This window comes from Balaenoptera acutorostrata, chromosome 10 (genome assembly GCF_949987535.1).
Source record: "Balaenoptera acutorostrata chromosome 10, mBalAcu1.1, whole genome shotgun sequence".
In the NCBI taxonomy this organism is placed as follows: domain Eukaryota; kingdom Metazoa; phylum Chordata; class Mammalia; order Artiodactyla; family Balaenopteridae; genus Balaenoptera; species Balaenoptera acutorostrata.
The window spans coordinates 44,300,841-44,317,101 of NC_080073.1; the positions used below are offsets into that span (position 1 = coordinate 44,300,841).

Here is a 16,261-nt window from a genome sequence, read left to right on the forward strand (position 1 = left end):
CCTTGCCGAATATTTTCATCATGCAGATCACGTCTTAAGGACAGTTATTCTGTGGGAAAAAAAGTATTTTGTAGAGAAACAAAACCTAAATGTAATTACAGTACCATTTCCTAGTTGTCATAATGGAAGTATTCTGGAGATTCTATGGTGCACAGGGGAGGGAGCTGCTGAGATAGTTTGGGAGTGCCCCAGAATGCCCTCCAGAGAAGTCCTGCAGTGATAGAAAACTGTCCCTAAAAGCCAGCCATTCTTTTTAAGTCTTCCTTTTTTTTTTTTTTTTTTGCGAGCCAAAATGTCTACAGGTATGCAGTTTCTAAGGATGCTTGAAGCCATGACTAAATTTACTCCTTTCCTTGTATGTCAGCTCTTTATTTAAATGGAGTGGGGTTTGTTTTCAGTTTAAAAACCTGTGTTCCTCATAGAAAATTTCAAGAAACACTAAAAAAATGAGGCCAAGAACCTACCCAGTTTCTCTACTTGTGTATCTGTAGTTCTCACGCTGGCTGCACATTAAAATTACCTAGATTCTTTTGGTTTGGAGTTGGGCATATGTTTAAAAGCTCTCCAAGTGATTCTAAGCGCAGCCAGGCTTGAAGCCTACTGTATAACTAATAATCTGGCTATTGGTTATTTGTTTACAATCATTTAATGCCTAGGGCTTCAATTTTTAAAAATAATCATCCTCATCCTGCAACTCCTTTTTGTATTTTAATTATTTTTTTAACGGCTGCATAGTATTGGGCGGAATAAATATTAACTAGTAATGGATACTGCAATTTTTCTCCTACGAGAAAGAAATTCTCATGCAAACCACCTGTGCAGTCCTCATTTTATTTCATTTTTCCGGGAAACTTCCCGTAAGATAACTTTTAAAAAATCTGAATTACACATTGCTAACTTGTCCTCCAAAAACGCAAAATAATTTCTCCAGCTTTTGTTTATCCAATACAGGCTTGTGTTCAACACCCCTTCCCATGTAAGGAAACTGCAGCTTAGGTGAAGGACCCGCTCAAGTTGATAGGTACAAAAGGTTGGGCGAGAGCTCGAATCCAGACGGGCGGTCTGGTTGGCTGGCTGACTTGCTGGCTGACTTCCGGCCCGCGTCCCCGGTCGCAAACCGTGTTACAACTGGCCCGCCCCTTTCCGCCATTCGATAGCGTCCGCGCCAGCGCCGCAGCCCGCCTTCCGGAGGAAGACCCGCCCACACGACGCCCACCTTGTTAGCGCTTCCGCTCCCCTTTCGTTGTCATTGGCTGGAGGCGGACTATATAAGGACGTCATTTCAGCGCGCGCGTTCTTTCTGCGCCAGATAAGGGTCCATACGGCTTTGTTCTGGGTGAGTAGCATGTGGCGTCCGGGCGTACCCCAGGGCCACCAGGACGAGCTTCCTGCGGCGAAGAGTGGTGCGAGCACCTGGGTGGAAGCCCGCAGGCGGAGCGCGTCTGTCTTCGGCTCGGCGCGCTCCCCCTCGGATCTGGCGTCCTGCACGTGGCCGGGCTCGGGCCCGCGCGTTCCCACAAGGCCGTGGGAGCCGGCGGAGGTTTCGCTCCAGCCGCGGAGGACCAGAGTTGGGGTGCGGGTGGCTGGGGGTGCGGAGAGACCGGCCTACGCAACGCGCTACGGTCGCTTCGGGTCCCGACACTCGGCGGTAAACCCAGAGACCTAGGCTCCAGTTTTCTCCAGCTGGTTGGGTTGGTATGTTTTCCCCGCTCGTGGTATTCCGTTCAAGAGTTAAGGTTCTTGGCGAGGTTTTTGATGCCGGAAAGGCTAAACTAAAGGTCCAGGTTATTATTCTGCTTGTCCAAAAGAAATCTTTTGGGGACAGGGGATGCAAAGAAAGACACATACAGGGACTTCCCCGGCGGTCCAGTGGTTAAGACTCCGCTGTTACACTGCAGGGGCCCCGGGTTCGATACCAAGTCGGGGAACTTAAGATCCCGCATGCCTCGCGGTGTTTAAAGAAAAGAAATTTTTTTAATTATAAAAAAAAAAGACACACAGAGACTGAGGTGTAGAGAGACACAAAGAAGCAATTTATGAAGGGGCAGAAGCGAAAGTACGCACTCGGAGAAGAATGCGGGCGTCCTCACGAGTGAGGAGCGCACCGAGGGGTTTTTCTGACCCTCCCCCCACCACGCCTTTTATTTCACTTTAATTCCTTGAATGGGCGCATATTTCTTTGTTTAGGGGCGGAATACTCATTGTTGGGAGAATCGGAGTGGGATTTTGATTCCACCTGGTTACATCAGGTTTTGCTCTTTCCCGTCCGCCTCCAGAAGCCACCGCACCTGCGCTCTAAGAGCCATTTTCCCTTGCTAGTCGAGTGCCAGGCGTGTGAGGTTGTACAGCAGTCACCTGCAGCCTGTGGGCTCGGCCAAGCTCTCTGGGTTTTATGGTACGGGTTCCCTCTTAAGGTGTCACAGAGTTTAACCAAAGTCTAATTTACGTTCTTGTTGCTGACCCCATTCCTCCATGCTTCATGGTCTCATTAAGTGCAAAACAAGGAGGTGGTTTTTTGTCTTTTGCCTAATGTCTGAGGAGGCTGCTCTTGGGTCCAGCCCTGTCTTTCCTGCCTGATTTTGAGGAAAACTAGTTGTAATCACAGGGAGAAGTAATGCCAAAGCTCCTGGCTTCAGTCGGATTGAAAATAAACTTCACCACCTTTGCTCACCTTTAGAATAGTCTCGAACATGGCTGCTCTTCCCCGTCTAAGTCCTGTGTACCTTGAGAAGTATTAAGTCTCAGTTCACTATTTTCGTTTAGTTTGATGATCTGGGTGTTGTGTCCATCTCCATAACACTCTTCAGCAGGATTTCCAGCAATTTTACAAGGTGTGGCATATTTTACAAGGTGTTCATGTGTCTCATCCCACTAGACTAAGCCCAATGCCTGACATGAGGAGGTGTGGTCTGTGGTTAGATTGTTTGTTTCAAGTTTATCAATATTTTTTATTGAAGTATAGTTGATTTACAATGTGTTAATTTCTGCTATACAGCAAAGTGATTAGGTTATACATATGTATACATTCGTCTTTAACATTCTTTTCCATTATGGTTTATCATAGGGTGTTGAATATAGTTCTCTGCTATAGAAGAGGACCATGTTTATTCATTCTGTATATGAAAGTTTACATCTGCTAATCCCAACCTCCCACTCCACCCCTCCCCCTTGACAACCACCAAGTCTGTTCTGTCTGTCTGTTCTGTTTGTTTCATAGATAGGTTCATTTGTGTCATATTTTAGATTCCACATGTAAGTGATATATGGTATTTGTCTTTCTCTTTCTGACTTACTTAGTATGATAATCTCTAGTTGAATCCATGTTGCTACAAATGGCATTCTTTTTTATGGCTGAGTAGTAGTCCATTGTATATATGTACAACATCTTTATCCGTTCATCTGTCAAGATGGTTAGATTTAAACATTGAGTCATTGGACTCTCAGGAGTTAGAATGCACCTGTTACCTCATCTCACTTGTCACTGGAGTGTAAAGGACTTTTGTTAACTATTGTTTTTCAGATTCCCGTCGTAACTTAAAGGGAAACTTTCACAATGTCCGGAGCCCTTGATGTCCTGCAAATGAAGGAGGAGGATGTCCTCAAATTCCTTGCAGCAGGAACCCATTTAGGTGGCACCAACCTTGACTTCCAAATGGAACAGTACATCTACAAAAGGAAAAGTGATGGTCAGTCATTGCTTTAGGGTTCTTTTTCTTGGTCATCCCAGCTCTAAGGACAAATTTTGATGCTTCTGTTGTGATGGGTAGTGCTGAGTAAAGTGACTTCTAAAATATCAGCCTTGGGGGGCTCTCACTAAGTAACAGATGAAACTAGATCTTTAGATGGGTAAGAAGCTTTAAAACCGAGTAAAAGTGCTCTGGTGTTTTTTGGAAGGAAAGGTTTCTGGACTCCAGTGGAAGAGTGGCTATTGCTAGGTTATGTGACCTGGGTTGGGCCATGAAGAAGCATGATGTAAACATAAAGAGGAAGTTCGTTAGCTTGGTTCCTAATAACTTATTTCCCATAGTGCCTTATATTTTGTAGCTACTGATACAGGTTTGTAAAGCTGAATTCTGAGAAAAAGCCACAGATGGGAATTTGGCTTGCTTGAATGTATCAGAAAAGGGAATGTAGGTTGTGATGAGAATATGGAAGGCATTAAGCTCTTCAGCTTAGAACCACTGAAGGAATTATGTGTGTGAGTGGCAGGGTTTAAAGGAGTTTGGGATGAATCTGACTTCAAGGCAGAAGATAAGAGGAAAAGAGTGGTAAGAGGCCACAAGTAGGTAAGAGCTTGTTGGATTCTGCATGGGGGGCCTGAGGGCGGGTTAGTACAGGGGAAGAGTAGGGAGAAGGTGCACTTTGCCTACTGAATCAGGGTGCACACTATTAAAGCTCAGAGTGGAGGCCAGTCTTGGCCAAAGAACTTCTGAGTGTCGGAAGTGTGCTATATTAACGGCAGGATTTTCGCTAACACCAGTAGAGCTTGCCTCTATGACTGGAGTTTGATAGTACTCGCTGCCACATGCATTCAGCTTTTTAGAAGAATGTTAACTTTTAAAGCTTGGCTAGGTGTTAACAAAACCTTGTGTCTAGGCATCTACATCATAAATCTGAAGAGAACCTGGGAGAAGCTTCTGTTGGCAGCTCGTGCCATTGTTGCCATTGAAAACCCAGCTGATGTCAGTGTCATATCCTCCAGGAATACTGGCCAGGTTTGTGGAACAATATGCTTGGTTTTTCTTATAAAACCTAAAGATGTTTTGGGATGTGTAGAAAAGCATACGGAAAAAAAAACCCTGTAATTTCACTGTCCAGAAATCATTTGAAATTGCCCTGAGTCAGAGGAATTGCCAAAATTCAACCATTTTGGTATATTTATCACTTTGCATCTGACAGTATGTCAAGGTTCATGTTTTCATGTCATTGTGTGTTTTCTTGTGCCACTAAATATCGAGAAATGACCCTATTAAAGTGGCTCACCACATTTTTCTGCAGTGAGCTTTTTATATTTAAAATGATGAAATACTGGGTTAAAAAAAATTAAATGCCAACTTCAGAATATTTCAGGAAGGTCTTATGAGGGTAGGGTACCCCCAGTCTTTGTCTCATAAGCAAGAGTAATAATCTTTGCCAGCCTAAATGAATAAAAAATAGCTTAATATTTTTTAATGGCAAGTAAGGTAAAACTTTAGTCTTTTTTGTCCCATTTCTATCTTGATAATTATTTCCTTTTTCTGCTGAGAAAACTAATGGATTTTTTTAAAACATGCTTTATAAAAGCATTAAAGCTCTTAAAAGGATTTCATTCACCCTGTTTCTAACTTTTAAAAATTTGACTTGGATTTTGACAGTGTTTAAATTATGTATTGATAGTAAGATGCTCTTTTTGAATTTCATTTTTAAAAATTTATTGTATAGTATTTGATTTACAGTGTTGTGTTAATTTATGCTGTACAGCAAAGTGACTCAGTTACATATACATATATTCTTTTTCATATTCTTTTCCATTATGGTTTATCACAGGATATTGAATATAGTTCGCTGTGCTATACAGTAAGGCCTTGTTTATCCATCCTATATAGCATAGTTTGCGTCTGCTAATCCCAGACTCCCAATCTTTCCCTCCCCCATCCCTTATCCCCCTTGGCAACTACTAGTCTATTTTTCTCTTTCATGGATATGTTCATTTGTGTTGTACTTTAAATTCCACGTATAAGTGAAGTCATACGATACTTATCTTTCTCTGTCTTACTTGACTTAGTGTGATAATCTCTAGGTCCATCCATGTTGCTACAAATGGCATTATTTCATTCTTTTTAATGGCTGAGTAGTATTCCGCTGTTGTACACGCCACGTCGTCTTTATCCATTCATCTGTCTATGGACATTTCAGTTGTTTCCATGTCTTGGCTATTGTAAATAGTGCTTCTGTGAACATTCGGGTGCCTGAATCTTCGAATTACGGTTTTGTCTGGGTAGATGCACAGGAGTGGAACTGCTGGGTCATACGGCAACTCTAGTTTTTTGAGGAACCTCCATACTGTTTTCCGTAGTGGCTGCACTAGTTTACGTTCCCACTAACAGGATTAGAGGGTTCTTTTTTCTCCTTACCTTCTCCAGCATTTATTATTTGTATACTTTTTCATGATGGCCTTTCTGACCAGTGTGAGGTGGTACCTCATTGTAGTAGTGATTTGAATTTCTCTAATAATTAACAATGTTGAGCATCTTTTCATGTGCCTATTGGCCATCTGTAGTTCTTTGCAGAAATATCTATTTAGGTCTCCTGCCCAGTTAAGTTGTTTGTTTTTTTGTTATTGAAATGTATGAGCTGTTAGCATATTTTGGAAATTAAGCCCTTGTTGGTCACATCATTTGCAAATGTTTTCTCCCAGTTCTTTGTATATTTGGTAGAATTCGCCTATGAAGCCATCTGGTCCTGGACTTTTGTTTGAAGGGAGCTTTTTAATTACAGATTCTGTTTCATTTCTAGTAATCGGGCTGTTCAAGTTGTCTATTTCTTGATTTAGTTTCGGTGGGCTTTATGTTTCTAGAAGGATGTACGTTTCTTCTAGTTTGTCGAGTTTGTTGGCATATAATTGTTCATAATGTTTTTTTGTTGGCATATAATTGTTTGTAATGGTATCAGTTGTGGTTTCTCCTTTCTTATTTGGGTCTTCTCTCTTCTTGGTGATCCTGGCCAGAGGTTTGTCGATTTTGTTTATCCTTTTAAAGAACCAGATTTTGGTTTTATTTTAATCTCTATTTTATTTATTTCCTCTCTGATCTTTTTTTTTTTTTTAATATTTATTTATTTGGTCATGCTGGGTCTTAGTTGTGGCTCACGGGCTCCTTAGTTGTGGCATGCATGTGGGATCTAGTTCCCTGACCAGGGATCAAACTCTGGCCCCCTGCACTGGGAGCGTGAGTCTTAACCACTGCACCACCAGAGAAGTCCCTCCTTCCATATCTTTATCATCTTCTTCCTTCTGCTGACTTGTTTGAGATTTTTCTGGTTTCTTAAAGGCCTGTATCGCTGTGAACTTACCTCTAAGAACTGCTTTTGCTGTATCCCATAGATTTTGTGTTTTCATTGTCATTTGCCTCAAGGTATTTTTTAATTTCTTGGATTCCATTGTTGACCCACTGGTTTCTTAGTAGCATGTTGTTCAGTCTCCCATGCAGTTGTTTTTTTCTTGTTTCTTTTTCGGTGGTTGATTCTAGTTTCATGCAGTTGTGGTCAGAAAAGATGCTTGGAATAATGTCTATGCTTTTAAATTTGTTGAGGCTTATTTTGTTCCCTAGTATGTGGTCAGTCTCAGAGAATGTTCCATGTGCACTTGAAAAGAATGTATATTCTGCTTTTTTGGCTGTAATGTACTGAAAATGTCTTAGCCCTAGTATGTGGTCAATCTCAGAGAATGTTCCGTGTGCACTTGAAAAGAATGTATATTCTGCTTTTTTGGCTCTAATGTCCTGAAAATGTCTTAAGTCTGTTGTATCATTCAGGATCTCTGTTGCCTTATTGATTTTTTTTCTCTCCCAGATATGTCCGTTGATATGAGTAGGGTGTTAAAGTCTCCTGTTACTAGTGTATTCCTGTCAGTTTCTCCCTTTATGTCTATATTTGTTTTATGTATTTGGGTACATGTTGATGAGTATAGTGTCCTCTCCTTTTATTGATCCTTTTACCATATGTCGTGTGCTTTTTTATCTTTTTTAGTCTGTTTTGTCTGAGTATTACAACCCGCACTTTCTTGTCATTTCCGTTTGCATGCAATATCTTTTTCCATCTCCTCATTTGCAGTCTCCGTGTGTCATTCGCCCTAAAGTGTGTCTCTTGTAGGCAGCATATTGTAGGCTCTTTTTTTTTTTAATCTAATCTGCTGTTCTGTCTTTTGATGGAACATTTAGTCCATTGACATTTAAGGTAATTTTATTGCTATTTTAAACATTGTTTTCCTGTTGGCTTTATATTACTTCTTTGTCTCTTTTTGTTTTTCCTTTTGTGGTTTGATTTTCTTTTGTATTGTGCTTTTGTTTTCTTCTTGGTTTTTGTGAATCTATTGTGTTTTTGATTTGTGGTTACCCTGTTTTTCAAATATGTTAACCCCTTCCTATATCAACTTGACTTAGACTGGTAGTCATACAGGCTCACTTTCTAGAAGAAAAAAAATCTACATTTTCTTTCATCCCCCACATTTTGTGATTTTGATGTCCTCTTTTACATCTTCATGTTTATCCTTTTGCTTTAAGTGGTTATCATCGCTTTAAGAGAAATTTTTTGATTTCTTTTTAAAATCTGTTTACTGGCTTATTTAAGTGATTTACTTTCCAACTGTGATTTTTTTTTTTTTCCCTTTCCTATAGATTCTTCTTTTCTATTTAGAGAAGACCTCTCAGTATTTCCTTTAGGGTAGGTTAGGTATTGCTGTATTCTTTAAGTTTTTGCTTGTCTGAGGAAATTCTCCTATTCCAAATGATAACCTTGCTGGGTAGAGCTGCAGATTTTTCCCTTTCAGGACTTCGAATATATGTTGCCACTCCCTTATGGCCTACAATCAGCTGAAAGCCTTATAGGGGTTCCCTTGTAATTAACTCTTTGTTTTTCTCTTGCTGTCTTTAGAATCCTTTTGGGGGGCAGGGGCATTTTAATTACATCTTGGTGTAGGTCTGTTTTGGTTTATCTTGTTTGGGATGCTCTGTGCTTCCTGTACCTGGATATCAGTTTCCTTCTTTAGGTTTGGGAAGTGTTCAGCCATTATTTCTTCAAATACATTTTCAATCCCCTTTCTCTTCTCCTTCTGGGATTCCCTATTATGTGTAGATTGGCATGCTTTATGTTATCACATAGGTCCCTTATATTGCTTTCATTTTTCATTTGGCTTTCTGTCTGCTGTTCTGATTGGGTGATTTCCATTATTCTATCTTTCAAATCACTTTCTTAAGATACATCACTGTCTTCCAGATAACGTTCTTCTGCATTATTCATTCTGCTATTCATTGCCTTTAGTTCAGTTTTTGTCCCTGCAAATGAATTTTCTGATTTTTCTTGGTTCTTCTTAATAATTTCTAGTTCCTTTTCACAGTAATCTGCATTTCTGTTGATAGTCTTTCTCAATTCGTTCAGTATTTCATTATTTCCTTTTTTAACTTGATGTCTATTAGACTCAGAGGTCTTTTTCGTTGTTTGTTTTTTCAGGGGAATTCTCTTGATCTTTTAATTGGGAGTGGTTCCTCTGTCTCTTCATTTTACTTATATTTCTCTTGCTCTATGAGTTGAGAAACAGTTACCTGCTGTGGTGTTGGAGGGCTTTTTTTTTTTTTTAACTTATTTTATTTTGGTTGCTCTTGGTCTTAGTCATGGCATGCGAACTCTTAGTTATGGCATGCATGTGGGATCGATCTAGTTCCCTCAGCAGGGGTTGAACCCGTGTCCCCTGCATTGGAAGGTGGATTCTTAACCACTGCGCTACCAGGGAAGTCCCTTGGAGGGCTGTTTTTATGTGGGAATGTCACTGTATAGCCTCTTGGGGTTTAACATTTTTGGTGCGAGGGCTGTTTTTACTGTGGATGCCCGCTGCCTCTTTCCTCGGTGTATGGTGGCCATCATCCCCTTGACAGGAGGTGTGACTGGTGCTGTGAGTAGAGCCTGCACTGGATGTTGTTTACTCTGTGGTTGTCACTACCCCGTCAGGGGCAGGGTATACTCCCTAGTTGTTGTTATAGAGTAGAAGCCCCCAGAGCTGAGCTGCAGCATAAGGTAGGCTGGATTGGAGCGTTTCCACTGGGAGAGGAGCCACTGCGTCTTTCTCTGCTGGAGCTGTTCACCAGCGAGTGTGCTTTGTGGTGCCACCTGTCACCGTTGTGCTGTTGGCACTGCCCTCGGCCCCATCATAACCCGGGGAATGCTGGCAGTCAGCCCTGGTGTCCTTCAGGTGTTGTTTTTACAAGGCCACCCGCGCAGATCCACTGAAGTCAGGTGCCAGGACAGCAGTAGTCGCACACCTGGACCCCCTGTAGGAGCTATGGAGGCAGCTCAGACCCTGGCCCAGCCCCCGTGTGCCCGTGCCCACAAAGCCCACAGGTGCTTAGGCAAGACCCATCCCAGTTGCAGGAGCACTCGTCCATTTGGATGTCCCGCAGGAGCTGAGTTTACAAAGCTGGTGGCAGATGTGTAAATCCACAGCTCATGCAGCTGTGGGGAGAGATTTCAGCCTGCTTCCAAAGTTGCGTGGCCCCTGGGGCTCAGCTGTAGTTTCAGCCCTGCCTCTGTTCCTGGGCAACTTGCTGGCGTCTGCTCCTGGGTCCACTGAGCCGGCTGTTGGCGCTGGGGCTGGTGAGTGGAGAAGGAGGCTGCAATGGCGACCCCACTTCCCCTTTCGCGTGCCACTTAACAGTGGCGCTTCCCTTCTGTGGTGGACCCGGCCTTTTTCCACGAACACTCCTGGTTGCGGCTGTGCCACTCTCCAGCCCCTTCAGGCTGTCTGCACAACCAACACCAGCCATCTTTCTGGGTCTGTCCTCTAAACCAGCACCCAGTGCCCACCTGTACTAACGGACACGCATCTCAGGCTGGGGCGTGCAGGTCTCTCTCTGTTACGCCTACTACAAGCCAGTTGTTGTGCTCTCCTCTGAGCCTTAGGAGCTCCCTTTCTGTCCCAGTTGATCTCCCCACCGTTGAGGGGGCTTCCCAGGGTGTGGGAGCCTTTCCTCTTCTTCACCTCTCTCCCTGGGCACAGGTCCCATCCAGCTTCCTCTTTTTTTTCCTTTTGTCCAACCCAGTTATGTGGAGATCTTTCTTGTCCTTTCAGGTGTTTGAAGTCTTCTGCTAGTGTTCAGTAGGTGTTCTGTGACAGTTGTTCCGTTTGTAGATGTATTTTTGACATAGTTGTGGGAAGAGGTGAGTTCCACGTCATTCTACTCCACTATCCTGATGGGAGCCCCCTGCAGATGTATGTTAACGGGGTTATTGCCCCAGAGGCTGGCTTATGACTGGACCTCTGTGGTTTGATGTATGGTTGACAGTTTTAATTACTGCTGTAGAATGAACTTAGTGACCACTCCGTGCTTCCCTCAGTGAAAATTTACTGAGTATGTAGATTGGTCCAGGCAGTGCTTGCTGAGTGCTTGGAATATAGCAGAAAAGCAGTCTTTTTTTGAAGGGATGAAGGAAATAAGCTTTCTGTAGGGGGAAGTTAGAGGATAAGAAAGGTGGGTGTACTGCTCTGTACAGGTTGGCTGTGAAAATCTGACCGGTACAGAAGTGCTTACTGGATGCTGGGCACTGTTCTGCGTGGTGTGTCGATTCATGTAATTTTTACAATTCTATGAGGAACTTGGAGGCACGTGAGTAACTTGCCCCAGTTACTCGTAGTGACCTACTTGGTACTTGAAGCAGGCTGGTTGGCTCTGGAACCTGCAAAGTGAGGAAGTGGTGAGGCTCAGATACCTGAGGGAGGAGCATCCCCAGCAGAGGGCCTAGGGGTGGGGCCGTGCTTGGCATGGTTTTTGGCTCTAATTTTGTAAGTATTTTTCATGTAATAAGGATATAGAAGAATTACTGGGTGTTTTGAGTGTTCGATGGTTTCATTTTTGAGTAAGGGATTTCGGGAGGTTCTGACTAGATAGGCTGCTTCATGTGATGACAGAACTTGGTGCTGACTCATTTACAACTGCAGGACTCCTGCCATTCTGCAGGGTGGCGCCATCTCTGGAGCACCGTTAACTCTTTTTTTTTTTTTTTTAACATCTTTGTTGGAGTATAATTGCTTTACAATGCTGTGTTAGTTTCTGCTTTATAACAAAGTGAATCAGCTATACATATACATATGTCCCCATATCTCTTCCCTCTTGCATCTCCCTCCCTCCCACCCTCCCTATCCCACCCCTCTAGGTGGTCACAAAGCACAGAGCTGATCTCCCTGTGCTATGCAGCTGCTTCCCACTAGCTATGTATTTTACATTTGGTAGTGTATATATGTCCATGCCACTCTCTCACTTCGTCCCAGCTTACCCTTCCCCCTCCCCGTGTCCTCAAGTCCATTCTCTAGTAGGTCTGTGTCTTTATTCCTGTCTTGCCACTAGGTTCTTCATGACCTTTTTTTTTTCCCCTTAGATTCCATATATATGTTAGCATACTGTATTTGTTTTTCTCTTTCTGACTTACTTCACTCTGTATGACAGACTCTAACTCCATCCACCTCACTACAAATAACTCCATTTCGTTTCTTTTTATGGCTGAGTAATATTCCATTGTATATATGTGCCACATCTTCATCAGTTTACATTCCCACCAATAGTGCAAGAGTGTTCCCTTTTCTCCACACCCTCTCCAGCATTTATTGTTCCTAGATTTTTTGATGATGGCCATTCTGACCAGTGTGAGATGATATCTCATTGTAGTTTTGATTTGCATTTCTCTAATGATTAATGATGTTGAGCATTCTTTCATGTGTTTGTTGGCAATCTGTATATCTTCTTTGGAGAAATGTCTATTTAGGTCTTCTGCCCATTTTTGGATTGGGTTGTTTTTTTGTTATTGAGCTGCATGAGCTGCTTGTAAATCTTGGAGATTAATCCTTTGTCAGTTGCTTCATTTGCAAATATTTTCTCCCATTCTGAGGGTTGTCTTTTGGTCTTGTTTATGGTTTCCTTTGCTGTGTAAAAGCTTTTAAGTTTCATTAGGTCCCATTTGTTTATTTTTGTTTTTATTTCCATTTCTCTAGGAGGTGGGTCAAAAAGGATCTTGCTGTGATTTATGTCATAGAGTGTTCTGCCTATGTTTTCCTCTACGAGTTTGATAGTGTCTGGCCTTACATTTAGGTCTTTAATCCATTTTGAGTTTATTTTTGTGTATGGTGTTAGGGAGTGTTCTAATTTCATACTTTTACATGTAGCTGTCCAGTTTTGCCAGCACCACTTATTGAAGAGGCTGTCTTTTCTCCACTGTATATGCTTGCCTTCTTTATCAAAGATAAGGTGACCATAGTCTGCGTGGGTTTATCTCTGGGCTTTCTATCCTGTTCCATTGATCTTTGTTTCTGTTTTTTGTGGAGCACTGTTAACTCTCAATATTGATTCTTCTAGCGAGCTGTGCTGAAGTTTGCTGCTGCCACTGGAGCCACTCCTATTGCTGGCCGCTTCACTCCTGGAACCTTCACTAACCAGATCCAGGCAGCCTTCCGGGAGCCAAGACTTCTGGTGGTTACTGATCCCAGGGCTGACCACCAGCCTCTCACAGAGGCCTCTTACGTTAACCTGCCTACCATTGCTCTGTGTAACACAGACTCTCCTCTGCGGTATGTGGACATTGCCATCCCATGCAACAACAAGGTAACAATTTTATGATCTAAACTAGAGCTGGAGAATAAGTGCTCTAGAGACAGACATTCCTCTGCACATTGTTAGAGCTTGGAGTTGAGGCCACTGGCCAATGAACTCACAAGTGTAGGTAGTGTGCTACATGAGGGGCAAGTTTTTCGCTAACATCACAAGGGTCTCTGGCCCAATGAGTGGAGTTTGATAGTAATACTTGCTACAAATGTATGGTTTTAGTATATGAAAGCTTTAAGGAGAGATGAAAAGACATTTTAAAAATGGCCTGTGTTTTCTTCTGCTTTTCTCCATTATTTCTTACTCCTGGACCTCTCAGGCATTACTTGGCCTTTCTGTTTTCAGACTAACTTGATGTATCCTGATGTAAGATCCTAAAAAGCTGGGTTGCATATGGTTCAAATTAGTCTGGTTTGTCACTGGTCACAAAACCCTGGTTACACAAAAGAATCAGGCAAAGAGGTTTTTTTTTTTCTCCTACCAGTGTTCAGGCACTGACCCCAGGTAATTCATTTTGTTGTCTAGAGTGGAGTCTTGATTAATCCCCATGATTCATTCCAGTGGCAATCAAGGTTGAGAACCAGAGTTATGGAATAATCTTGTTAAATAAGTAAAAAGTCTTTTATTATTTTTATTGGAGTGTAGTTGCTTTACAATGTCGTGTTAGTTTCTGCTATACTATAAGCACTTTTAAACTAAGACATGTCTGTTCACATGGTACCAAGGGACCCAGCTGTTAGATGGAATGGGAGGTGCTTGCTGTTTGGGGTTCGCCGAGTATCACTTCATAATAACCTGGCACTCTTGCAGGGAGCTCACTCAGTGGGTCTGATGTGGTGGATGCTCGCCCGGGAAGTCCTGCGCATGCGCGGCACCATCTCCCGTGAACACCCGTGGGAGGTCATGCCTGATCTCTACTTCTACAGAGATCCTGAAGAGGTGAGCTTCCTCCACAAAGGCTTGTGGTAACATGAACAAATTGGACACTTAGTCTGTGCCTCTTGGAAGTAAAGTCTGTCAGTCCCTATAAACGAAAAAATTTTTTTCTAAACCAGATTGAAAAGGAAGAGCAGGCGGCAGCTGAGAAGGCTGTGACCAAGGAGGAATTTCAGGGTGAATGGACTGCTCCAGCTCCTGAGTTCACTGCTGCTCAGCCTGAGGTGGCAGACTGGTCCGAAGGTGTGCAGGTGCCCTCTGTGCCTATTCAGCAGTTCCCCACTGGTACGTATCAAGATCCAAGGGCATCAGGCTGGTGGTTTAGAACTGTGTTTTCAATGTAACATACATATATGTGTGTGTGTGTGTGTGTATATATATATATACACACTTTATATATATATGCATGAATATGCTTATATACGCACACTTTACATATACGTATACAGTAAATCCCGTACATACAAACGAGTTCCATTCTGAGAGCACATTCGTAAGTCCAACACAGTTAGCCTAGGTACCCAGCTAACACAATGGGCTATATAGTACTGTACTGTAATAGGCTTATAACACTTCACACAAATAACACAAAAAACAAAAAACATTTTTTAATCTTATAGTACAACAGCTGGCATACAGGGGTTGGCATCGAGTGAATAGGCAAGAAGTGTTACTGGAGGAGGGAGAGGAGGTGGGAGGGAGATGGTAGAGCTGAAAGGTTGTCAGCTATCGGAGATGGAGGGTAATTTCACTCATGCCTGACCTTGATGGCACAGGTCTGGTTCCCTCCTGGATTCAGTTCTGTCTACTCTTGAAAAAACGAGTCAGTGATGTCTCGCTAGTACTGTACCAGCTACATCACCACTGCTTTTACACTTGCTTCCGGACATCCTGGGCTTGAAGTAAAGATACTGTAACTGTGTGTGCTCTATACAGTACTGTACAGTACACAGAAGTACAAGGATGCAGGCACGTGACTGTACAGCAGACATGTGAATTAACTTACGTGATTGGACATGCGAATGCACTTTCTCATCTTTGAAAGTTCGTAACTTGAAGGTTCGGATGTAGGGCACTTAGTGTATGTATGTGTACATGTATACGTATATACACACCCATATACACACACACATACACTAGCATTAAAGGGTTTTTGTCTCGGTGTGCTGTAGCTGTGCTAATAACTTGACAGGTTGAATTCAGGTGCTTTTGAAATGTTCTGTCTTTTGTCTTTGTCCTTTGAAATGTGTATCTGTTGGAATGCAAGGCAGATTGCTGTTGGTGGTGGGGTGACAAAAATACTATGGGAATGGGGCTGATGGCTTTTCTTTTCTTTTTTTTTGGTATTTTCTCAACAGAAGATTGGAGTGCTCAGCCTGCCACTGAAGACTGGTCTGCAGCTCCCACTGCTCAGGCCACTGAGTGGGTAGGAACGACCACTGAGTGGTCTTAAACTGTTCTTCCACAAACTCTTAAAATGGAAATAGGTTGATGGAAAATAAAGTTTCTAAAAATTGTGTCCATTTATTTCAGTTCATGGGACAGGCCTGGGATGAAACCCTTGCTCAGCCCGTTCCTAGTGTGTGGCTCTGGGCAAGAGATGATGTTTCTGGGCCCAGGTGTCCTCAGCAGGGGATAATCTTGGAGCTGTGATGCAGAGCAATGTATCACATTGTCCTTTGTTAGTATATAATTTAAAAATAATTTTAAAGAGTAAAATATACATGCAGATGATCATGAAAGACATACCTGTGTATTCTTGGAGAATAAGGATCGCGTTAAAGCCTCTATAGCCATTACACAGGTTACCAAGTAGGAAGGTGCCAAGATCTGAGAAAGTCTTCATGTTCCCCTCCCTGCTCCTTCCTGAAGTCACAAGCTTCTCTTCTTTGATCCTTTGGAAAGGGTAAGATGATCAAGAATTCTTTAGTTTGTTTTTGAGCTTCCTATAAATGGAATCATATCTTGTGTGACTTGCTTCTTTTCCC

The 16,261-nt window shown here is 42.5% G+C and overlaps 1 protein-coding gene and 2 non-coding genes across 5 annotated transcripts; all 3 read left to right on the forward strand.

Moving 5' to 3' along the window:
• The first annotated feature begins 1,235 nt into the window (after positions 1–1,235).
• Positions 1,236–15,796, forward strand: RPSA (ribosomal protein SA). 3 transcript variants are annotated; one of them, XM_007191441.2, is made up of 7 exons: positions 1,236–1,336; positions 3,521–3,686; positions 4,597–4,715; positions 13,092–13,337; positions 14,148–14,276; positions 14,393–14,558; positions 15,632–15,796. In XM_007191441.2, exons 2-7 carry the CDS (start codon positions 3,554–3,556, stop codon positions 15,724–15,726), a joined length of 888 nt encoding a protein of 295 aa, XP_007191503.1. In that variant the 5' UTR covers positions 1,236–1,336; positions 3,521–3,553; the 3' UTR covers positions 15,727–15,796. The 3 variants fall into 3 exon arrangements, with proteins under 3 accessions (XP_007191503.1, XP_057410777.1, XP_057410776.1); XM_057554794.1 differs by lacking the exon at positions 1,236–1,336 and adding an exon at positions 1,565–1,695 and having other exon boundaries at positions 15,635–15,796; XM_057554793.1 differs by lacking the exon at positions 1,236–1,336 and adding an exon at positions 1,567–1,695.
• Positions 4,379–4,529, forward strand: LOC114239060 (small nucleolar RNA SNORA62/SNORA6 family). Its single transcript, XR_003624259.1, has one exon. It is a non-coding gene; the product is annotated as a small nucleolar RNA SNORA62/SNORA6 family (small nucleolar RNA).
• Positions 13,398–13,547, forward strand: LOC114239059 (small nucleolar RNA SNORA62/SNORA6 family). Its single transcript, XR_003624258.2, has one exon. It is a non-coding gene; the product is annotated as a small nucleolar RNA SNORA62/SNORA6 family (small nucleolar RNA).
• Positions 15,797–16,261: the final 465 nt, after the last annotated feature.